The 25,277-nt window shown below is 45.8% G+C and overlaps 1 protein-coding gene across 3 annotated transcripts in view; it reads right to left on the minus strand.

Annotated features, from left to right (window-relative positions):
- The window catches only part of TGFBRAP1 (transforming growth factor beta receptor associated protein 1), a 78,966-nt gene that overhangs the window by 12,591 nt on the left and 41,098 nt on the right, over positions 1-25,277 (minus strand). For 2 of the 3 annotated variants that reach the window (XM_031008267.3, XM_019021540.4), the window contains exons 5-12: positions 20,627-20,709; positions 16,688-17,029; positions 13,948-14,005; positions 11,893-12,036; positions 9,878-10,024; positions 9,190-9,349; positions 5,627-6,060; positions 797-3,914 (exon numbers count right to left, since the gene is read on the minus strand). In XM_031008267.3, coding sequence (XP_030864127.2) covers positions 3,738-3,914; positions 5,627-6,060; positions 9,190-9,349; positions 9,878-10,024; positions 11,893-12,036; positions 13,948-14,005; positions 16,688-17,029; positions 20,627-20,709 — 1,545 coding nt within the window. In that variant the 3' untranslated portion in view covers positions 797-3,737. Of the gene's footprint in view, positions 1-796; positions 3,915-5,626; positions 6,061-9,189; positions 9,350-9,877; positions 10,025-11,892; positions 12,037-13,947; positions 14,006-16,687; positions 17,030-20,626; positions 20,710-25,277 lie in introns of those variants that run through there. The other variant, XM_019021541.4, reaches the window with a different exon arrangement.

Below are 25,277 nucleotides of genomic sequence, written 5' to 3' on the forward strand. Positions count from 1 at the left end.
TGGCTCACGCCTGTAATCCCAGCACTTTAGGAGGCCAAGGCAGGTGGATCACCTGAGGTCAGGAGTTCAAGACCAGCCTGGCCAACATGGTGAAACCCTGTCTCTATTAAAAATATATATTTTTTAAATTAGCTGGGTGTGGTGGACGGGCACCTGTAATCCCAGCTACTCGGGAGGCTGAGGCAGGAGAATCACTTGGACCCGGGAGGTGGAGGTTGCAGTGAGCCGAGATCACACCATTGCACTCCAGCAGAGGCAACAAGAGCGAAATTCCATCCATAAAAAAACAAAACCAAACAACTCAGAGGATTATCATGTGTGTGAACATACCCCTTTCTTCAGGGTGGGAATAGCACCTGGAATTAAAGAACATGAGAAAGTGCTCTGAAATTCAACAGGATGGCTGAAAGACCTGCCATCAACAACAGTGTAGGGGATGAAGCAAAATTTAAAAGGTAAGATTTTGTAAGAGTTATGTTCTTTGAATATGCTCAGGGGTATCCAAGAGTAGCAGCCTTTTTTTAAGAGTATCTGGCTAAAAGGTAAAGTAGATAAGAAGTAATCAGAAATCTCCCTGGTTGAATTCCTCAGTGCATGATTAATCTGACAGCAACCAATGTCAAGGAGCACCCTAAAATATGCATTGGGTAAATTCAGAAGCAGACACGTTAAAATTTGGTAAAACAATAGCAGAATTTAAGGGGCTGGCAACTCAAGTCCTCTGTAGGTGCTAGGAAAAGCAAGAAGGTACAGATTCTAGAACTCTTTAGACTAGGTATGGTGCGAGTATAAACCATCACTCCATCAAGGCAATTTTTATTTTAAAAAATTACAGAAAGAACAAAGAACTAAAAGAATTTTAATAAAATGAGCAAGTTTACATTTGTACATTTTGTGTATCTGGGACCCAATCGGGGCAAAGGATAAAGTTGCAAGGACAAAGGTTTCTGTGGGAGAGCAAGCAAAAAGCAAGGGCTGCCCCAGTTGCATCACAGGCATCCGTTCAGAGCTGGGACCCTGCAGCCACCTGCCTGTGCTCCGGAAGTGAGAAGCACACGTAAGCACGCGTCAGTGAGAGCGTCGCAGTTGAACTCAGCCCAGTGCAACGCAGCCTGAGTGACATCCCTACATTAATACTTGATAGGGAACAGCAGATAAACAGTTCCAAAAACCAAATGGTATTGCCCATAGAATATGAATGTAAACTGAGTTCAGTTCATGCTGTTTTAACCAGAATGGTTCCGCTGAACCTAATGAGGGGAAAAAGGTCTGATGGATCTAATTGCTCTATTCGATGGCACAGTTACAAATCAGCAGGCCTGTGAGAAAGAACCATACATTTCTCTCAGAAATATGATTTGAGAAAAGGACCTTGTAGGAGTGAGAGAAAGGTTAGAGAAAAGTACAGTTTTAACATAGGAGACAATTCTTCATACTGTAATAGAATGCTGCTTGTGGTTAAGGATTTGGTAGAGATGGAAAACTGCTCAACTTTAATTCCCATTATTCTAAAGGATGACAAACATTTTAGAGTATTGATCAATGTTCAGTGAAAAAATAAAAATGACTAGTGTTGGCTGGGCACGGTGGCTCACGCCTGTAATCCCAGCACTTTGGGAGGCCGAGGCAGGCAGATCACGAGGTCAGGAGACCGAGACCATCCTGGCCAACATGGTGAAACCCCGTCTCTACTAAAAATACAAAAATTAGCTGGGAGTGGTGGCATGCACCTGTAGTCCCAGCTACTTGGGAGGCTGAGGCAGGACAATCGCTTGAACCCAGGAGGTGGAGGTTGCAGTGAGCCGAGATTGCGCCACTGCACTCCAGCCTGGGTGACAGAGTGAGACTCTGTCTGTGTGTTAGGAATGAGAAATTGCTAAGCTTTTTCAAGATGTTACCCATTTTGTGTACAGAGAAATAGAGCTTTTAATGGTGCAATGTTGCATATATGGGTAACTTGTTCTTTGAGAAATATAAACTCAAACTCACAAGTTGTCATGATAACATATGCAGTAATATGACCATTCTACACAGAGTCACCCACAGGTAAAACACATGACTGGGCTCACACCAATTTACACAGCATACAGTTGTGCTACAAGGAGAATTTCTTCATCATTTATTCTTCAGTTAATTGAAACATAGTCAGGAAAAACTGGTGCCAATTCCCCCCAAACAACTCATGGATGTTTTTGCTTCTTGACCCACTTAGAGTCCCAAAAGGACAAAAAATACATGGACCAATATTAGTTCACGAAACATGTTTTAAAGAACAGAGAATGAGGTCTTCATCCCACCTCAGTAAGGTTTGGGCTGATGAAGAGAGGGTGTATTCAGGGTCCTCTCTTGTCATATGTACAAGCTGACACTTGTAGTATGATAGTAGTGGGTAGACTGCCTTTATTGTTAGCCCCTAATAGAATCAGTCAGCACAATGAAGAAATTCCAAAGAGGGCAGTGAAGTGACAACAGCTTCAGCTCGTCATCAATGTTATACAGAAACACAAAAGGAATCCCCGGCCCGTGATGAAGGAGAGGTCGTTGCTGTGTGTTCAGGACACCTCAGAGCAGGCACATAAAGTGCTGGAGGGTGACACAGCCTGTCTGGATGTCCTCGGGAGGGTGTGCCATCCAGGAGGCGACACCCCCGTCCAGCACACAGGCCCTTCCACCCGCTGTCGGTCCTGCTAAAGGTGCGAGGCTAAAACTGGCCTCTCCAGAAAAGAACACTCAGTGTGTGCTGACCACACTTCCCTTTGAATTTCCCGAGTATTCAACAGGAGGTACATTTCAACAAGAAAAAATATCCCTAACAAACAGGACAGATGACTCTCTCAACAAGAGAGCAACTACAAACATGATACAAATTTAAATAAAAATGTTTAGTTCAATGTGTTCATCATGGAGTTTCAAATCAGCAGATGCCATGACAGGAAAGGAGCACACAGCTGGGCCCTTGCCCGTCATGGGTTTCCCGTGTCCGCGGCTTCTTCAAGGCGGGGAGAGCAGCTTCTCTCTTGGAGCGTTCTCAGTTTCTCAACAGATCTTCACTTGCTAGGCAGCCAGAAGCATTAGTTCACCCAAGAGTGAGTGCTTGGGTACACAAGGCAGAAACTTTTGGGAGCTGAGAGCCGGAGAGGAAGAAAGAAGGAACAAAGGTACTTCTCCAGGGTCAGCCGTTTCTGAGGGCAAAGGCAGAGCCCACGAGGTAACCCTGGGAAATGGGCCCATGAGTGAGCGGCATGGATGGAGAACGTGTCTCTGCAGGAGGGCAAGGCTGACCCCCATGAGGCTCTGTGCCCTCTGTGCCCTCGCCCTCGCCACCCAGGCAAGAGAGGACTTTGTCGCCAGCCATGCTGAAGCCACGTTTCCAGTGCAAACATGAGTCTAAAGGTTGGAGTGTGGGGGTGGTGGGGGATCCCCCACCTGGGTCTGGACTGCATGAGGAAGACTCCCTTTTTTTTTTTCAAAGTAGACCTCTGTCTTGGATTACTATGTACCTGGACAGGTGAACTCTTGTATGTTTCTGTTTGGGGGATTTTTAGGGGTTTTCCATGTACATTCATAGAGCCTGGTCAGCAGTGAGGAGTCCTTGTTGCATATGGACGGAAGGCTCCCTGGCACCCAGATGTCTCCCTTCGTCCTGGCTGACGCAGAGCATGGTGGTCATCTGCTCTTCATGTCCAGCAGGCTCAGAAAGAACTCGGAGTTCCCCTCGCACCCTTGGGCCAAGCTTTTCAAGTCCGAGTGCCAGGACTGGATGAGCTGGGGTTTGTGTGTCTGCTGGCAGCACAGTGGGTGTGCACAAGACCACCATTTGGGTATCTAACAAACACAGGCTCACAAAAGGGATTTTGGCATATCTGACAAAGCTTTTTGTCTGAGAGTCGGGTTGAGCTTCCTTTCAACATCATCTGCAAGAAGAAACCAAGACTGAGAATGCTGTCATGTGTTAAGTATATTTAAAGTGGCTACGTTCTAGTTTTGCAGAGTTGACATGCATTACTCCATGGGTTATTATTATGATGAGGATTTCTTTAATATCAACTTCTTGAAATGAAATGCTAAAGGTGTGAATAAAACCATCCTTAGTAACTGGACAAGGAAGAAAGTTACACAATTGCTTTTCTTATTTCACAAAAGTAATTGCTGCTTGTCTGGCTGAGGCATTTCTACTTAAGATCCTCTCTCCAACATTCTCTGGCTCTGATCATTTCAAGCAAGGCCTGTTAGAAAGTCATGAATGTTAATGCTGAATGAGACCATATAATAGTGTAACTCCAGGGTTCTCTCATTTGCAAATAAGAAAAGTAAAGCACAAACAAATAAGGGATGTAGTCAAAGTTACACAGCTAACAAGTGGCATATTCCTGGTTGGTCCTGGGAGACATCCTTCCGTTTCCTTAGAGGTAACTGGTGAAACTGAGTCTTAATGCCATCGGTCCCTGTCTGATCAACAGGACTTGAGTTCTGAAAGTTATACAGTTTTTCTACACAATTCACTCGTGTCAACCGAGGCAGGTTGGTCTATTGGCAGGATTAAGCAGCAACTTAGTGATTCATCCTGCACTCCTTAGTTGCATCAGTCATTCCACAAACACGGATTAGATGCCTTCGACATGGCAGGTTTAGCCCTACAGACACTGAGATAAAGAAATGAAGTTCCCTGTCCTCAAAGAACCCAAACTCTAATAGTACAGGGTAACAGCTGTGAATGCGAACACCAAGTAAAAGTGGGTGAAAGAGAAGGTGATTACTCTACTTAAGAGGTATGAGATGGCTTCACCAAGGGAAAAAAATAAAGGCTAAATTTTGACTGGGCATTTGCTGGGGACAAAGAAAAAGGTAAGAATATCTCAGGCAGTGGGTACAGCATTTACAAAAGCAACAAAGTATGAAATAACAAATCACGTCTGGAAGGTTGTGCTAAAGCCAGGACATGAGCTGGGAAGCAGAGAGAGGTGGGGAGGGATGAGCTGAAGGAGGTGGGACTGCATCTTCCAGGACAGGGAGCGTCAGCAAAGGCTTCTAAGTGGGAGGGGAACACGTCGGATACCCGCTCTGGAAAGAAGACTCTGCCAGCCATGTGGAATTTAGGCCCACAAGAAAGAAGTCTCCCGAAGGGGAGTACAGTGTGGGGACGAAGAATGTGGGGTTCTCAACTGGCCTGGGAGGCAGCTCTGGGCACGCCCATTTCCTGAGCATGCGACTGCTCTCTGCCTCAATTTCCTCTCCTGTGAAATGGAGATGCTGACAGTAAATACTGCATAAAACTGTCATGATGACAAAATGCAAGCATGATGTAAAATGCCTAGGTCAGTGCCTGGCACACAGCACATGCTGGGTAAGCACCGGATATTCTGATACTGCTCTCCTCCCTACAGACTCTCTTAATCACCAGCGTCCAAAAGGGGAGAAAAACTACACCGATGTTACACCTACCAGCCCAGCCTCTGCCTCTGCTCACACAGACCTCAGTTTCTATGAGTAGGATCAGATATTGATGTGTTGTAGTCACAGAGACAGAAAAAAGAAAAACCAACAAAGACTATTTTTCCATCAGTAAAATCTACCTTCAGTACAATGTTGACTGACCAGGAAGCAGCTCGTGGGGGCCAGCACTTACCTTATCGTAGGTGTAGATTAAGTTTTCGGACCTGGCCAGGCCGAGAGCCACCTGCATGGTCCTCCTGGCATGGATGCTGTCCCTCATGGCCCCCATCAGGAATGGGCAGAGGAGCTGCACTGACCAGGTGTCAGGCAGCATCTGCAGCACCTGAGCTGCATCAAATTCGGTGGCGTGGCGGTTCAGCAGGTCCACGGCAGCCACGGCCAGCTCGTGGGCAGTGGGGCCAGCATGCAGGTAGATGGCCAGCAGCGTGTGAAAGAGGTGCTGGCGGTGGGGTGGGTCTTGGCCCTCGGAGCACCACAGGCAGTAGTCCTCGGCCGCTGCGAAGTCCTGCAGCTCGTGCACCAGGATATGCAGCGCCTTCTCATGCTCGCCCAGCTTCCCGTGAAGGATGGCGCTCTCCATGGGCAGGCCAGCTCCCTGCAGCCTCTCTGCAAGACAGAACCCGTAGCTCAGAAAGAAAGGGGCTCACCGGCCACCCACCCAGCGACTGGCCTCCTTGCTGCTCTGGGCTTCAGGAGGGGAAAAGTCAACCTGGCTCCCTCACAATGCCAAATGCTGCCACCCAGATGACTGAGGGTAGGTTTTCTTGCATTTTCACACTGTGAATCCAGGTGTTAGTAAAACAGAAGGCAGACTCTACTCAAAAGTATAGCTGGACCACAGAATAATTCCTTTCTCCAGTGTTCAGAGGATGAAAAGAACAAATGAACCACAACTACAGAAAGGCCCAGTGGCTCAGTGAGTATCAGCCTTCCAGGTCTCCAGTCACTCCATCATCACTCCTATCCTCCCAGGACAGTATCTTTTGACTAAAATAGAAGGGCACTATGTCCCCTAAACTCCTAACAAACACTACTTCCCTGCAAAAGATGTGCTGAACCCCTTTATTCCAATTTAAAGTAGATTTCATTGAATGGAATATGAGCTCATATTATTCAAAATCCATCTCTACATTACTCAACAGAAGGTTGCCAATAATAGGATTTTTTGTTTGTTTCACCTGCAATTAAGCTTCCAGGTCCTAAGGAAAATGACATAACCCAAAGCGTCATTCCTGACCAAGGCCCCACCCTTAGTGGGCTGTGTCTCACTGGCAAAGTCACCTTGCTTCCTACCCCATCTGTAACCCCATCTGTAACTTCCCACCCCAGCCCGTCTAGAACTGCACCAGCCCTTATCTGCATTGCAATTAAACTCTGAGTCTCTAAGGACCAGAAGTGAGGCTCATCTGTTTTTACATCCTCAAGAGATTATAAGATCTCTTCCTACTGTGAAGAAATATTATGAGGACAACCCTTAGTTTAGGGTCAAGACTAATAATCAAATTATAGGCATTTGAATCTTGGCTGTCGCTTAGGCCTGAAGAACATGGCAGACATTGCTACATGTGTAGCCAAGGGCTGGCCCTACAAGGTACATCCCTTATAGCACTAGACACAGAAGCTACAATACGCAACGCCTTCATCCTCACAGTGGAAGGCCAACAAATAATTACTAAGTGGCTGCCATAGTTAAGACCCTGGGTGAGGTACAAAGACAGTTAAGAAAAGATCATTGTGGTAATTTACACTTCCACATCTATCATCTCATTTATATTTGACTCCCACAGCCACCCCGAGTGGATAGGTTCGGCTGGAATCGTTTTTACAACTTCCCTAGACTGACATCTCCCCAAGTCATCTAACTAAGAAGGGATACAAAATCAGTGTTTGGATTTCCAGTGCTCCTCCCACAGTGCTGCGGGGGATACCCCCATTGCCTGAAAGCTCCCCTGTGCTACCTGCAAGCCCAGGCTTATACCTAATGACTGCTCATATAGGGCCTCTTCCGGGAGGCTGCCTCTGACCCCTCCACCCCAAGGCACAGCTCGTGGGTTCCTCGGCCCTTCTAGAACTGTACCGGCCCTTAACTGCATTCCAATTAAACTCTGAGTCTCTGAGGACCAGGACCAAGTCTCATCCATCTTTGTATCCTCAATGCACAGTGACACACTCTACATACTCAGAAAAGCTGGCGGAATGCAAACATTGAACCACACACTTGTGGCTGGCCTGAGAGTTTTATAAGGAGATTTGTAAAGCAAAAAGGATAAGTCAGGAGTGAGTAAAAATATTCAATAGCTGGGACACCCTGGCACTGATCCGTCAGGGACGGTGGCTGTGAGTGAACAGAGATCGCACAGCGGATCGCCACAGAAAGTCCTAATGTAGGTGCAGGTACAAGCCAGAACTAGTGTTTGCTGGTTTCATGAAATACCAACACACATCTGTGTTCTGGCTCTACTGCTCGTGGGCTGTGTGACCTGTGGCAAGCGGGGTAACCTCTCTGGGCTTCAGTGCACTCTTCCGTAAAAATGGAGGAAAAACAGGCCTCACTTCACAGGGTTGTTGTGGAAACTGTGTCATAAGGCAGCCTCAGCGTTTCAACCTATGCCTGGCATATCTAGTCAATCCTCATTATTTGTGGATTCTGTATTTACAAAGTCATCTACTCGCTGAAATTTATTTGTAACCTCCCAATCAACACTCGCAGCAACTTCAAGGTCATTTACGACAAGCACAGAGCCTGACGCAGAGCTGAGGCCAAAGAAGGAGCGCCCTCCCTCCTTGCTTCAGCTGTCGTACTACCTACACGTTTCCTTTTCACGGGCTATTTATTGCCATGCTTTTTTGCGTTTTGGTGCTTCTTGTTGGTGATTTCAGCGTAGTGCTGCCTAGCGCTCCTAAGCTCTGGAAGGTTGTGATGTGCTTTATGGAGACAACATGTGTGTTAGATATGCTTTGTTATTGGTCAAAAAATGGTATTAAAGGCCATTAAAGAAAAACACATCACTAACCCCAGTGAGTATAAATGCAGAAATTCTTAATGTGGCAAGAAACTAGTTAATTGTACCAGTTGCAAGCACCATGCTGTGCTGTGGAACTTTACACAATACAGAAACTGTGGCCTCTGTACCCCTGAGGAACGGAAACCCAAATGCCCTCCAAGACACCTGCATAACCTTCTTGCTTAGAGCTCGAGGGACCTGAGCCTTGAGCAGCCCGGGGGCAGTGCTTACTGCAAAGCCTTGATCAGAGACTGAAGTCGTCAGAGGGAACTATGACTCAGTGCTTTGACACTGAATAAAGACACTGTGTGTCAAGAGACACACAGACGTCTAAAGTCTACCAGGGCAGCACCAACATCATCAATCAAAGGGCACTGTCCATCTAGAGGCACGGTCCATCTCTAGAGGCACAAGAAGCCTTATTTCTCCCTGCAGGGAGGCTGACTCTGTCAAAAGAGGCTCAAGGGCTGAGTGTGCTGGCTCACGCCTGTAATCCCAGCACCTTAGGAGGCAGAAGCAGGAAGATCACTTGAGGCCATGAGTTTGAGACCAGCCTGGGTGACAAAGCGACACCCTGTCTTCATTTAAAAAAATCTTTTTAAAAAAAGAGACTCAAAGAATCACCCTGTGCAATCAACCAGCAGCTGTGCCAAAGCCCTTCTCTCTGCTTTCTCCCACCCCCTTGATATGAGTTTTTTCCAAAGGGAGACAATACTGAGATCATCCTCACCGAGAAGAAAATGGACTCGGTATAAATCAGATTTCTGGAGCAGCCGCCGCAGCTTGGCCTGCGTCTCGGTGGCCTCTGCACCCTTGCTGCTGGTGGAGGCCCTCTGCTGCAGCACCTCTTCCAGGTACAGCACAGCTAAGTGGGTGTGATACTCTTCTTTCTGCAGGAAACAGGGGGAGCCAAGCAGACAGACAGTGTTTTCAAGTGGGAAAGTCAAAGCTCTCCCCTGTCAGCCAGGGCTTGGAGACTGGGGCTGCACTGACGTGAGCTGGGCAGATGCTCACTTGCTGGATCGAAACCCTCTCAGAAACCACGATACTGAGATGAGTTTACCATCTATGGGGAATAGAACAAAATGTCACCTCTTATTTTGAGAAGTAAGGGCCACAGAATTTAGATAACCTGCAAAAAGGTATAGCTCCCTTTATTTCCTTTAAGGATAATAACAAAGAAGGAAAAGAAAGGAAAAATAAAAGCTGAGTGGGTGTGAGACGGACGGAGAAAAAAATAAAGCTACCTATTGCTCCAGGTCTCTTTCCGCAAGCCTCAAGGCCCCCATGAGACCATCAACAAGTATGGATGGATCACCCGGGGAACAGACATTACACAGAATCACATGCCAAAATTGTTCTAGTTCAATTCCGTCTCTCCAGCCCACACTCTTTAGTCTAAGTTCTGCAGTGCTCACCTGCAGTCTCTTGTCTATCACAAGATGTTCCAGATACTTCACAAGGGCTTTAGGGTATTTTTTAAGGCAATGGATAATGTCGTCTGGATTAAAACTGTTCTTCTGCTGTTCATCCAAAGGTCTCTTGGTGAAAACCTGAACTCCGACCTGAAAGAGGAGCGACAATACAGTGACTGTGCTTCTCAAACCCACCTTTCCTTCAACTTTATTTTGTTCACTGCACATTCAAGCTTTGGATAAAATCATCACTTAAAATATGATGAAATTATTATGTATGCACAGCTTTTTGTATGTCAATCATATCTCAATACAGTGGCTTAAAAAATATAATTATGGAGAAAAACAGCCCAGCATGAAGCACTGTCAAAGGCCAGAGGGCAAAAAATCAAGATAGAAAAGCCAGCCTATACCCTGAAGCCCTCCTCACACACCCCATGCAAATTGGAAACTGAAGAACAAAGCATTTATTGGTGACAGATTTTGACAACCTATAATAATAATATTAAGATCATCCAAGAACAGGGATAGCCAGTTGCCGAACAGTATGTGAAAAGATATCAAAAGTGCTGAAATTTCTGTACAGTAAACTCACTTCTCTGAACATGGATTATCTACTCTGGGTTATTTATGATAGATGGTTAATCTGAGATCTGAGCTTCCAGTCCCTGAGTAAGTTTCCAGGCTGCCTTCCTGTGTCCATCAAGTGGAGGCACTGGTCCAATCCTCTGGTTCAAGGAAAGGACAGTGAGGCAGGCAGGAAAGCAGCTCTCCACTGCACCTCCCCTGAGCACTTACGTGGGAGGTTCTATCATGTGCACACACACACGCACCTCCCCACTCCAAGGCCAATACATTCACGTATCATGTATTATGGTATGAATTTTGGATTCTATAAGCCTGGATTTGTGTCCCAGCTCTACCAACTATAGCCTCAGTTTCCTCATCTGTAGCTAATTCCCACTGAGGGGTTGCTGTGATGTTTAAGCGATGACCTTTGTCAGGGGATTGTCCACCGTGCAGTATCTGCTGTTATCATCCATAAGCATTGGGAGAGGCCTAAACCTTGCAACGGCACTGAGATCCATGTTGTAGGTGTGTGTGAGCGGGTCAGGATGTGCTCTGCAGGCGTGTGCACAGAGGCAAAGTAAAGATGGAGAAACAAGTATGCAAAGTGCAAGTGCCTGGCTCTGATTTTCCAGGGAAGCCAGCACCACGGAGGATATGAGAATATATTCCAACTCAGGTCTTAGAAAGGCAGATGCAGCACTCAGAAACTCTCCATTCAGGACCAGCGTCCTGCATCGGAAAGCTCATTTTGTCTCTCCAAGGGGAGCCATGGAAGCGTATACGTTTTTCACGATGAGAAATGAAATGCTTGCTGTCTTCTTCCCAGTCACCTGTGGTCACCTGTGGGGCTTTACTAAGGATACTGTCCTGAGCCTGCTACCTCCCCTCTAGCCAACAGGTGCTTTTTCACTGCCAGCGTTTCTCAGCCTCCAAGACAGGCCGAGTCTTGCTCATGGCTCCCCTCCCTCCTCCAGGCCCACAAGCTCCATGTTGGCAGTGGTGGGAGCAGGGATGAGGGCCCAGTGTGGCCCAGGTCTGGGTGCTTCCTCCTCCCAAAGATCAAGTCCTGCAGGGCAACCACCTAATCCTGCTCCAGAAAACAGCAGTGTCAGACTTCTGAGGGGTCGAGGAGCGGGGTTCACAGACACAAGTTCTTAAGAAGATGCTAAAAATGCAAGCTGGCTATGTCTTGCTTCTCTATACAAGTGACTTGCCCCAGCAAGGGGATTCTCAATGGAATGTCTCAGCAGCAAGATGCAGAACTGCCCTAGAGCTAGAATCCAGAGAGCTCAAGGGAAGGTATTAAAAGGGGAATAATTAACAACAACAAAAAACAGAGGAGGAGGTTGAAATGTAGCTTTCTTTTCCCCTCCTAAAAGCAAAGCTTTTGGGGTCTGTTTTTACCACCTCCCCCAACCAGAGAGAATGCATTTTTATGAAGCACAAACCTCTTCACTTTTCTGCAGGACCCAATCAGCATAGGCCCACACTAGCTCCTCGTCTAAGCAGTAGGTAAGAAAATCCACGATGTATTCATACAGGTCTGAGCGTGTGGAGTCCTGGACATCGCCATTCACAATGTTCACCCACAACTGGAAAGGAATCAAAAAGAAAAAAAGAAAAAGAAAAGAAAAAACAATCATAAAGGCACATATCTTAGAATTAGTTGAGAAATGGCATATGTTTACTTATTTGGCTTTTTAATACCTTTTAAAGTAGTTGGAAAAACTGTAAATGCTTAAATTTTATTTTTTTTGGAGAAATAAAGAAATGTAAAAAGACATAGTCCAAGAAATAAAAAAAAAAATTAAGCTCTAGGTTCTTTTATCTTTCTTTCTTTTTTTAACAATAACACAGTAAACAGAATATATGAAGGGAGGTGAATATATAAAAATGTTTCTTCATGAAATAAACAAAACGGTCACTGATAACATCTCGACACAGAGAAGATTCACCTACAAGCATCAGCCAGGCTCTGTTTCCATCTTCTCTGTCACAGACATTCTTGATTTTGAAGTCCCCTTTGGACCATGATAGGCAGATGTTGTGCTTTTACAAAAACTTCAGTGATTCTGTCCCCTGAGTTCACACTGTCTTTTGCACAGGGGGCTCAGGATAGACTCCAGTGATAAAAGCCTTTTACTTTTTCAGCCAGAAACTTCCCTATCATGTTAAGTGAAGCCTACTTCCAGGACCCCAGAATGAGGCAGCATCACTTGGGGGTGGAAAGGATGACGGTTGCGTGGGTTCCTTCTGCACTACCTGCATGGCGTGCCTCACCTACTCGCACACAGCACCACCCCTCCAAGCCACAGCACCAGGAAGGAGCCCAGAAAGAGGGGTGGCATATGAATTCTGGAATTCTGATGTCAGCATACAAACACTTTTTATGATACTAGTTTCTTCAACACAGAATTGCCGAAACCAAATAATCACACATACCTTGAAATATGCCATTTTATATAAAATTCTACCACGTATGGAGATTTATCCCATATCATTTCAAGTTTGCAAATCTATCTCTCTACAGCTCTGCTAAAGTTATTACTGTACTTATATAAAGCTGTAACTGAGAACACCAGGTTCTTGAAAATGAAAATTTTATCACTGACACCCAAATCTACTCTTGGCCATTGGGTACGTGTTAATTCACCTGACACCACTTTTTGTTGTTGTTGTTGTTCTGCTCTGCAATCAGGTTACCACAATAGTCTCACAAAGCAATCAAACACTAAATACATGTTCAGTCTTGCCAGAGTCATGAGGTTAACTTTAGCTTGGGGAATATGGCTGATGCTCTTGGCCCCTCACAAAATAAAGCAAAAAGGCACATCAGGAAACAACACGGTGCAGTACAAATGCATAACTAATAACGAAGGGGAGAAAGTCTCCTCCTGAGAGTGTGAGATGAGGCTTTTCTCAAGATCAGTAGCAAGATGTAAGATACAAAATGTGACAATGCTAATAAATCGATGCCATTTTGATTAGGGTGCAGGACCCCTGCCAGGCCAATGGAGCGTGGTTCAGATCCCAGATCTACCACGGACGCATGGCCTCGGGCAAGCAACTGGCATGCATCGGCTTTGGTTTTGTCACAGGTGACACAAGGATAATAATGTACCCAGCTCACTGGCAACAGTGATCGTCACTAACAGTGGAAATGATAAATCCGACTGTCATTCACTGCCTAAATTTTCTGATAAGGGTAGTGATATATTACGACTTGGAACTCTGTGAGAAATCATATTTTCATTTCTTAAGTTTTCAAAAACTCAGTCTTGATAATGTTCTTTAAGGAGATGGAAAGACAATGAGAAGAAAACTCTTGGCCAACATTTCTCCAGGAATTCACTTTCTAAAGCAGAATCATTTTTATTCTGTATAAAAGGGTGTAGATTAGGCAAAAGTGGTCTCTATCAACTTGTGAATTTTTTTTAAGTAACACTAAGTATTACTTACATGGTGCTGATTTTTAAATCATGTGGAAACCCTTCTAGACTCACCTGAACTGCAGCAGCATCTTGGTTATTATAATGATAGAGCAGTCCAAGTGCAAAATACCTGAAACAGAACAACATGGTAAGTACAACCTCTCCCCATCAGCTCCTGGAGGCGACCTTCACACAGTGACACTCCCAGTCCAAGCTCCCCATATTCTATTCAACTCGAGTTCAGGCTCATGCCTGTAATCCCAACACTTTGGAAGGCCAAGGTTGGTGGATGGCTTGAGCCCAGGAGTTTGAGACCAGCCTGGGCAACAACATAGTGAGATCTTGTCTTTATTAAAATATTTTTAAAAATTAGCCAGGTGTGGGGCACACATCTGTAGTCCCAGATACTTGGGGTGCTGAGGTAGAAGGATCACTTGAGCCCAGAAAGTTAAGACTGCAGTGAGCCCTGATTGTGCCACTGCAGTCCAGCCTGGGTGACGGAGTGAGACCCTGTCTCAAAAAATATACGTGTGTGTGTGTGTAGTTCAACAACAACAAACAAACAACCAAAGGATTCTCATTGCTGTATATTTACTTATGGTACTAAAAACATATGCTCTATCAACATCCAAAAAGAATCTGATTCCAATCTAAGATGAGCTGAAAAAGTAAACTATGGAAAAATCACAGCTGGAGTTGCTTTACAATTTGCTTCAAATATTAATATAATTTCATATGTCTTTGGTCTACTACTATTAACCCACATGAGGTACTAGAAGAATATGCAGAAGCTACTTTGCCTAAGCAGAGACTGAGAAGGAGGGCAGGGGCTCTGAACATGAGGAACAGCAGGAAGTGCTAGTGTCCGGGACTCGCAGACCACAGAGTCAGGGAGCGTCCTGGGGGAGAGTGCCCAGAGTTCAAGAACCTGGGTTTCAAGTCCAGCTTTATTATTTATAACCTTCGTGACCTTCAGCAAGTAGGTTAACTTGCCCAGCCTCTAACTCCTCACCTATAAATGGAAAAGATTGGCAATAGCATTGGCATTGCCTGGGCAGCGAGCCCTCAGCACCCTCCCAAAGTCTGCAAGGGTGCCACACTCCTGGTCCTCCTCCCCAGCAGGAAACTGGAGTAAGTTGACCAGTGAGAGGTCAAGCATCTTCCCTCCAAAGGCACACTCTCAAGATACTGAGGCATCTGCTTGAATCCTTCTCTTTTCCTTAACCTTTTGGAAAGTCATGCTGACTCTACGGATCCCACCATCCCTTGTCACTACCATGAGGTGGCAGCGTGTTTTCTGGCTCCTGAAAAAACTAACACTGATTCCATAGCATATCCGAGTGGCTGATGGAAACTGCTGAAAAGGCCAATACCCACGTGGAAGGCTCTGACATCTCAGGCACTAGCACAGTCACCCCAGGGTCTCTGTGGGAGTTCATCCACGCTTTTGTCATTTCAAATCCTTAACGAAAATCATAGACTGAAAAAATCTTATTCTGTAAATGGAGCTGAGGGATCACCCAACCCCTCTCATTTTTAAAGATAAGAAAACTGAGGCCTAGAATGGTTGGGCTATGTGTTAGCTGCCCAGAATGGAGAAGCTGCTGGCCCCAACTAAGCCAGGCACTATGCATTAACAGTCCATGATACATAAGGCCATCTACTAACTCATGCACATAAGGAAGGCAGAGTTTTTTGTTTTTTTGAGACAGGGTCTAGCTCTGTCTCCAGGCTGGAATGCAATGGTGCAATCACTGCTCACTGAAGCTTCAACCTCCTGGGCTCAAGCAATCTTCCTGCTTCAGCCTTCTGAGTAGCTGGGACCACAGGCATGAACCACCACACCCAGCTAATTTCTTCTTAATTTTTAGTAAAGACAAGATCTTACTGTGTTGCCCAAGCTGGCCTCAAACTCCTGGGCTCAAGCAATATGCCCACCTCAGCTTCCCAAAATGCTGGGATTACAGGCATGAACCCCCATGTCCAGCCAAGGAAGGCAGAGTTTAAAACCATACCATGTATCAACAAGATCAAGAAACCTCCCTTTGAATCTGTTTATCTAGCTATCTATTCAATTCAGCTGCCAGTAACTAAAATGCACTGTAAATTTTACCAATAAACATGTGGCATCTCCCACAAGTGAATATGAGGCTGACTACAAAAGAAATTGAAAAATAACTTCATGGCTGGGCACAGTGGCTCACCCCTGTAATCCCAGCACTTTGGGAGGCCGAGGCGAGCAGACCACCTGAGGTCAGGAGTTCTAGACCAGCCTGGCCAACATGGCAAAACCCCGTCTCTACTAAAAATACAAAAATTACCTGGGTGTGGTGGCGTGCACCTGTAGTCCCAGCTACTTGGGAGGCTGAGGCAGGAGAATTGCTTGAACCCAGGAGGTGGAGGTTGCAGTGAGCCGAGATCACACCACTGTACTCCAGCCTGGGTGACAGAGCGAGACTCCGTCTCAAAAAAAATAGTCATTAAAAAAAAAAAAAAAGAAAAGAAAAGTAACTTCATTTACTTACAAAGCACATTACTAGTTCCAAACTATACTCCAAATTATTAAAGAATGGGAGTGAGAACAAATGCCCTCCAAGACCCCTTCAAGGGGTCTGCAGATGGTGGTGACAGAGAGGGCATCTGAGGAGCACATGCATCTGCTGTCACTATGATTTCATGGCAGTCACCTATAGGTCCTTGGGAACATAAACATCACACTGGCTAAGTCACTTCACGAGGATCTCCCCAGCAAAGAGCCTCAGTAAGGGTGCAGGGCGGGAAGCCCTGATCATATCGGGAGGGGAACACTCACTTTTTGTGCTTCTCTAGCCAGGCAGCACTGTCCGTCAGAAGACAGAAGTTCTCAGTGACCAGGAGGTCCAGCAGGCTGTCGTGGTCAGCCTCTGCATACAGTTTGAGCAAGGCTGTGTCGATGTCCTCCTTGTAGCCATTTGCTACCTCTGTGCTGCGGACCTCATTCAGGTAGCTCATGAGGAAGCGTTTGCACTTGGCCATCTTCTCCTGGTCCCCCTGGGTCAGCTGGTTCAGGTCTGCGTACTCATGAAGAGGAGGGTGGGACCGGGTGAAGGAGGAGGAGGTGGGCAACAGGAAGGGGTAGAGAGAGATCAGCTCCCGGACATCAAGCTGGCCGCTTCTGCAATTACAGTGTCAAACTAAATGAAGCAAAAAGAGAGAAGAGTACACATAGGCACACAAAACAGCACTGGAGGGGAGTGCACGGTGGCACACGTTCACAGGGGGCTGGGGAGCTGGGGACAGGGTAATCGTGTCAGAGCAACCGTTCTAATCTGAAGTGCAGCAAAGCACCATCCAACAGGGTGCTGCCACCTGGCTCCAAAAAAGAACAGAAGGAACGAAGGTGAAAGACACATACAGAACTGGTGTGAGAGTGGAACACCAAAATGCCTATGATGAAGAGAATACCCAGCTGAGCCTGGAAACCAAGGCAGAAAAGCAACACCCAGGATAACACGCCATCAGTGTCTGCGCAAAGGCACCATCACAGCTCTGCTGAAACCAGCATTTTCCTGGCACTAAATTACAAACAGATTTGTTGAATGGTCCTTGAAGAAGGGACTTTATAAAAACATTAACTTACAACTTCCTCACCAACATCTCACAACAGAAGACACAGAAATATTCATGTGGCCATTTCTGTGGGGACTCTCGTAGAATTTCAGAGCCTAACATTGGAATGCAACAAACAGTTCCTTTCCCATCTGCTCTCCGGAACCTCATTGTCCTGGCTACAATCAGAGCAGGAGCTGTGGATCTCAAACCTGGCCCAGTGTCAGACCCAGCTGTGGAAAACCTCCTGAGGGAACAGAAGCAGGGGCCACCCCACCCCAGACACACAGAATGGCGAGGAAGGACCCAGGATCCATGCTGCCTGCGATGTTCAGAGCATCCTCCTTCACCCAAGCTCTGATCAGCTGTCCTCCTCTACTGGCTTCCACCTCTGGCTGCCCTTCCTTCCACTTCACTCAGCCTCTCCTGACCTCCAATGATTTGTATAACCCACAGGAAAGATTTCAAACCTCTCAGTATGGCATTCAAGGCCCTTCCCAAACTGATCTCAAGCTACCCTACACCTTCAGCCTCAAGCATCCCTCCCACACCCCAACACTTCTACTAGACCTACTTATGTTGCCAGTTTGTACATTTCATGACTCTCAGCCTTTGCTGTGGTTGTTTCCTGGCCTAAAGCAGTGGTTCTTGGTGAAAAGCAATTTTGTTCCCTGGGGAACATGTGGCAATGCCTGGAGACAATTTTATCGTGACTGGGGCGGGGGTGTGCTATGGCATCTAGTAGGTAGAGGCCAGGGCTGCTGCCATTAAACACCCTGTAATGCACAAGACAGTAACCCCCTGCCCAAAGAATTATCTGGCTCAAAACGTCTACAGTGCCACAGCTGAGAATCCCTGACCTGAAGTACAATTCTTGATTTGAGAAATTTCTGCTCATTGTTTAAGATCCAGGACGAATCCAGGGAAGATTCCTCCACTGGCTGATGTGAGCCCATGCAACGCTCCCACAGCAGAGCAGCACCTGTGCTGCAGGAAAGGCACACATCCAGTTTCCAAGCTAGAATGGGCATGCCAGAGAAGCAGGCACTGGGTTACCCTTCCATCCATTGCTCAGATGCTCAGGCCACATTTGCTGAATGATAGAAGAGCTGAACCTAGCTGATACAATGACAGGCTGCAGGTTGTCTAAAGGAAGAGACACAGAGCCCACATCCCCAGGTTATGTATGATCAATTTTCTCTTAAGTATCAACCATAACTAGCTGGTAACTGTGGCCTCCGGCACGGCACTGAGAAGGAGTCAGAGGACGGGTCCAGTTCAACGAGGAAAAGAAAATCACAATTTATTAGCAACATTTGCTGTGAGCACAGAAAAGGAAGTGGAATCATCTTTGTCTTAGAAGTATCTTCTTCAAATATCAATTCTCAGGCTGGGCCTAGTGGCTCATGGCTGTGATCTTACCACATTGGGAGGCTGGGGCAAGAGGATGACTTGAGGCCACGAGTTTGAGACCAGCCTGGGCAACACAATAAGATCCCATCTCTACAAAAAATAAAAAATTAGCCAGGTCCCGTGGTGGCATACACCTGAAGTCCTAGCTACTCAGGGGTCTGAGGCAGGAAGATCATTGAGCCCAGAAGGTCGAGGCTGCGGTGAGCTATGATTGCACCACTGCACTCCAGCCTGGGAGACAGAATGAGATGCTGCTTCAAAACGAAAAAAAAAAAAAAAAAATCCGTTCTCTCAGCCACACTTTGGACCAAAGACGAGCAGCAATTTAAAGTTAAGCCATTAAGAGAGTGAGGTGCAGAAGTACAGGAATGTCATCCTAATAACAGGCCCCACATCTATTCTCTTACAAAATCCGAGGACTCTTCTAGGAATCCATCTGTGGACAATCACCTAATGTTTCAGATTAACCCATGACAGAAAGAAGACACCTTGGGATACACCCATGACCCCGGTGAGGAGGTCTTCAACACTGTAGGGCTAACACAAGATACGGCAGAAAAGAGCCTAGGTCCAAAGGGGCAAAAAACTGACTTAAACCCTGAAGCCACGGGTCTTTCCAAGAACAGAGAACAGCATGTAAGAGTTGTACAAGAAAAAGTTATATGGGGCATCATTATTCAAGGAATGATTCCTTCTTTACTTAGAAATCCATTCTCTACATCCGATTGTGTAACTGTAATCATTTTCAGTAATGCCATTCTTCAAATATCCAGCATAGAGTGAAAGATTAGAGCCACCGTGGATGTAAGGACGTGGCTGGTCATGGGCTGACCTCTTACAGAACAGGCAAGGGAGGCATTCTGCTCAAGTCACTACTTAGATGAAAATATCTATTCAGGGGCTTGCTATACATGTTATTTCTTAGACAGCTGTAAACTGTGCAGAATCTATTCTGGAGAGACATTTTGAGAACTTACTCTAAAGGCAGTGCCTGAGTACGATATTTCAAGACTCTCATAGCAGGTCTAACTTAATCTTCTGCAAAGAGTGCTGAGCAAGGCCTGGGACGGCTAACTCCTGCCTCACTGAGCACTCAGCTGTGGGACAAGGGCACCTGGAGGTGGCGTGACAGCAAGGTGTGCCTGTAAGGCAGGCGTGGCGGGCAGGGGAAAGGGGAGAACACAATCGACAGCCCACAAGCATGTCCGACAAGCACAGGAGTAATCACAGTGCCAGAAGGGACCTCCTTAAGAGAAACTCAACTTTCTGAGAGCTGACCAGGAATAGAACACTTAGAAGGTCTTTAGAGGATGACAGAAAGTTTCATAAGTCTTCCCAGAAGCACTGTTTTTTTCCCCCTGCACTAAGCTCATAGCTTCTTGTAAAAACACTGGAGAGAAGCAAGAATGAACCACAGCACTTTCCTAGGGGTCCTTTGCGTGCTATCAGATCCGCTCTTTAGAATTTTCTCCTGGCAAAACAATCTCGATGCCTCCACAGGACTAGTGTCTGTGCCCTTTGTCTGCTCCCACTCTAAGACATAGGCCAGTTAAATTAAGGCTCCGGGTGAGGGGTGACGCTGAGGAACCAGCATTGGCGGGGTCTGCTGTCACGAGCAACCCCCACCGTATCCACCTGAAGCACAATCTAACCATGCAACACATCCCACTGCGACGTCACACCGGAAACGCAGGTTCTGGCCACAGAGGGACACTGTGGTGGCAGTCTTGCTACCAGCACCTCAAATTACCTGAAGAGCTCTTTAGCTTCCAGGAACTGAAGTTGTGCAAACTGTATAAATCCCGCCTGCTGCAGAATCCTTCTGTACATTACCTGCAAGGAAAGACAGGTGTAATCTCTTAGCGAATCTTGAAACCATCACGGCAGGGTTAAATTCGTCTAACCCTAGATAAATGTTCGTTATAACATAGAAATGTAAAATTACAAGCTGAGGAAAAAACAAGGTGTATATGAAATTATATGTATCTGTCTCTTTATGGTTTTATTTTTGTAATTCCCCAATCTTTCCCAAATGCACTTCTTGATCTCCAATACTCCTCCCTCATTAACTCACAGGGCTTCAACGAGTCCCTGTACTTGTGATTGCTGAGATGGATATCAACAACCCTGGTGTTTCTGGCAGTCCAGGAACCACCTGGCCTTCTTCCACTCTTCTGGAATTGAACTCACAGTACCACCTTTCAGAGCATCCCTCAGAGCACAAGGCCGACTCATTTCATAACGAAACAGACAAACACCCAGGCTTTCTTAGTCAGAGATGCAGAAATGCTGCATGTTCCGTCTCCTGCTGGTGATGTCCAACCCACATGAACACACCAACATCCGACACTCCTGCAATAAAGGGGCCAGTTTATCTTGTTTACTCCACTATGACCCACATTTCCATGACTGCTTTGTTCTTGTTACATCCAGCAATAGCAAAATGCACATTAGGAACCTGCTGTGTGGTGTCTCTGATCCCACGCCCCACTCCGTCACCGTCCAGCATGGCTGGTGTCCCCATCCTGCCATTGTCTATATGAAATGGCTCCTGGACATGTTTCTTCACTCTGTTCCTACAGATGCCAACACCATAGCCCAGGCTCTAATCGCCTCATGAGTAAAGACTGTGTTTTAATTACTCTCTCTGACTTTGACCCCTCCTCCTTCTAACTCATCCTTCCATTTGACAGCCACGCATTTTGTGAAGGCACGGCAAATACATCACTCACCTAGCGTCTCCCACTACTAGCCATGTGTCTGCCATTCAGTCGGTGCTTACTGATCAACTCTCTGATCCATTTGTATGAAACTCCACTTCCATTGTCACTCACTATCCCCATCTTACAGGTACAAAAACTCTGCCCAGAGATGTTACGTTTTTAGCCCCAACTTACTAAAGTAAGAATTGGTTGGACCATGATTTAAAACCAGGCCTTTCTGATTCTAGAGGCCAGATCTTTCCACTCACTGATTCCTCCAGGTACACGGCAGGCAGTTGGTGTGTTACCCACTGAAGGTACAACGGAAGTGGAGCCTCGGTGCTGAAATGCTATCAATCCTGTTCTCTCAAATTACCTTTCAAAGGGCTTTCACTCAGCACCATAAGACAGGGTGGAAGAAAAAAAAAGCTTTCACTACACAGTAGTTTTAAAGGACTTTCAGAAGCGTAGCAACCATTCCTCACCTACTTCCAGTAGAAATCCCTTTAGAGATGTCAGACAAAGCAGGCTGCTTAAACCTTTCAGTTTTCTCTTTACCATCAGTCTTTATTTTTCTTCACTGAAACCAGCCATTTCTGACCTAAAAACTGAACCAATTATGCCACCCAACAATAAGCAAAAGGGAGCGAGGCAACATTCTGTTGCCTGGGAATGCCAGTAACATTTCTGAAAGCAGAAATACTAGAGGCCAGCCACTTAGCAAAAGGGATGCAAAGGACCCATCAGCTGCAGTAGAAGAATTCTCAATCACACCCAGACTTGTTGAGGAGAAATCAGCTGAACGGCAATTTATTCCTTATGGTGGTAGGATTCAAATGGCATCCGCTCTTCCTCTATCTGCAGGGAAATGGAAATTACTCCTGTGGACATTCCAAATCTCCAAGAATAAGGGGTTATTTTCTATAATCTAGTCTGGGAATGCTACATGCACACTTGGAAGGGGAATGCAAAGAGGTTCTTCATCCTGGATGTAAGCATCATGGATGCTGAAGCCCAGGATGATACAGAGAACACTGTCGGATTCCACCTAAAAATGCCTGATCAGAAACTTTACCAAGCATGGCCAATTCTTGGTTCTCTGAAGGTGACGGTCTCATTTCCAAACTGTCTACTACGATCAATGCCTCCTCCTGCCCTCTGCTCAGATGATCCTGAGCTATAAAACCTGGAGCCAGGTAGGCTGTCAGGGAAAAGACGAAAAGGATGAGTATATACGAAGGACAGAGAACAAGAAAGTCCATTTATCTCCAGAGCTAACTCATCAGTGGATGCTCCAAGTTTCTTTTTTCATTACCAGCTCATCCTTCATTATAAGGCAGTGGTGCAAATTGCCAGGTGAAGAGAGTAAGTCAGCAAACTAGCCCTCTAAGCAGCCACTCTATGTCTACTCTGTACAGAGGCTGCAGGCCAAACACCTGGCTTTAGGCAGGCTTAAGAGGCTGCATGGATTCTGGAAGCAAGTTGAAACTGAAGTCAAAATCCTTATTATCAGTATTATATTTCTGAACTGAGATTTCTAACATTTGTGATTGGGGAATTGGAAGAAGATTCTAATCTAAAGACTTCTAAACCTGTTTCCAAGGCTGCATTGTCCAAGTTAAATATAACACAAGCGCTTCTGGAGAGAACAGGTCTTCTAAGCACTTAATTCAAAGGGCAGCTTCTCTCATGGCTCCTTACTATGCACTGCCTAACAAAATACACCTTTCTAACTAATGGAATGTTACTCAGTCTTAAAAAGGAAGGGAGTTCCAACACAGGCTGCAACACAGATGAACGTTGAGGACAACGTGCTCAGTGAAGTCAGCCAGTAACAAGACCAATACTGTATGATTCCCCAGATGCGAGGTCCCTAGTGCAGTCAGATTCATAGAGACAGAAAGCAGAATGGGGGCTGCCAAGCGCTGGTGGGGGTGTAGGGTGGGGAGGTGGGGAGTTAGTGTTCAGTAGCACAGCGTTTCTGCCTGGGAAGATGAAAGGTCTGGAGATGGTGGGTGGTGACGGCTGCACAGCATGGTGAATACACTCAATGCCACAGAACTACACACTTAAAAATAGTTAAAATGGTAAAATTTATTTTATGTATATTTTACCACATTAAAAAAAATAACTTCTCCAGGTAGATTTTTTTCCTTTACTGAATTTTGGTAGTAGCCAAAGGCTTCTCATGTCTGTGGTGATCTGTGGTGCAGGCTGAGGTGAAACGCTCTAAAATCAGAATGTGTGGGTCTGAGTGCAGGCTCTGCTAGTCATTAGCTATGTGGCCCTGGGTGGGTTATTCTATCCCTCCACGCTGCATCTTCATCTTTATACAGGGAGCAGAACTGTGCAACCTCAGAGTTGGGGTGAGGATTAAGAGAGTGCAGCTGGGTGTGGCCGTCACAACAGTGCCTGGCATGCAGTAAGCACACAATAAATGTTGTCTGTCTCTTCAGGCTGAGTCTGTAATTAGCACTCCTAACTAATCCCAGGCTTTAACTTTTTCCATCACCTTCCAGGTCCATCTGCTTGATTCTGTCACATCTCTGTGAGTAATGGAGGGAGGTGGATAAATCCTTTTTTAATGAAAAAAGACTTGAAGAAAATCAGATTTTAAAAGGAAACTTCCTACAAGCACCTGGAAAAACCACACGATGGCAGCACCGACACCTTCACGTGACAAAAGCCAGTTCCTCAAACATGGTGCCTCAGGTGGCTACACCAACTCGTAGGCCAAATGTGATACAAAAACGCATCAAGTGGTGAGGCGTGGATAAGGAATATAATGGAGTCATTTACTGCAACTCAGAAAAATATTTTCTTTCAAGTCTGTAAAAACTGGGTAGGTCAAATGTGGGCTCCAGCTAGAATATTTTTCATAGCTATAGTAAGAATTTTTTGAGAAAGATGACAACCACAACCAAATGAGTCTGCAAATACCACAGCAGGACACACACCATGTAAACCCTGGAGCTGAGGGAAGATGAACAGGCACACGGGGACGACACAGACCCTTGAGCCAGTGCACCCCTGAGCCAGTGCTGAGGACAGCACGAGCAGGCTGCCTCTCCCCTTCCTGAGCTCTTGACTCTCCAGGGCTCTCGGCTATGGCTGGTTCTCTAATTCAGGGACAGGATGGGGCTAAGAGGCAGTGGGTCACCCTGGCTAGATTATATGATCGACTGCAGACCTGGAGAAGGGAAACTGGCAAACACAGTTGTTGCCAGCCAGCTACCAAAGCGCAAAGGACAGTCTACTCCTGGCATGGGGCAGACCACTGAGATTTATGTTATAATGCCCCATAACATGGAGAATATAACAGGAATATATGAGACATAAGTATCATTCTTGTAAGTACAGCTAAATTCTAAACAAAAATTGGCATGAGTGTTACCATTTTAACTATATTCATACCAACCCCTTTTTTTAACTTATTAAAAAACCATGTAAGTTATTGTCTAAACAGAAACATCTTTCCCAAAATATATTAGGTGGAACATGAGGACCATGGCATTCTCCTTGTTAAAAAGGCAATGTGTCCTGATTGAATAAATTTGTAAACAGGTGTGCATGTATATGTGTATATATATCCCTTTGTGAGGGTGCACAGAAAGACAATAAAAATATAATAATATATGATATATACCATCTTGGGGAATCACAATAAGTGTTAGAATATTAGAGGCTCTGAAAAAACCT

The sequence above is a fragment of the Gorilla gorilla genome, chromosome 12 (assembly GCF_029281585.2).
Source record: "Gorilla gorilla gorilla isolate KB3781 chromosome 12, NHGRI_mGorGor1-v2.1_pri, whole genome shotgun sequence".
Classification (NCBI taxonomy): Eukaryota; Metazoa; Chordata; class Mammalia; order Primates; family Hominidae; genus Gorilla; species Gorilla gorilla.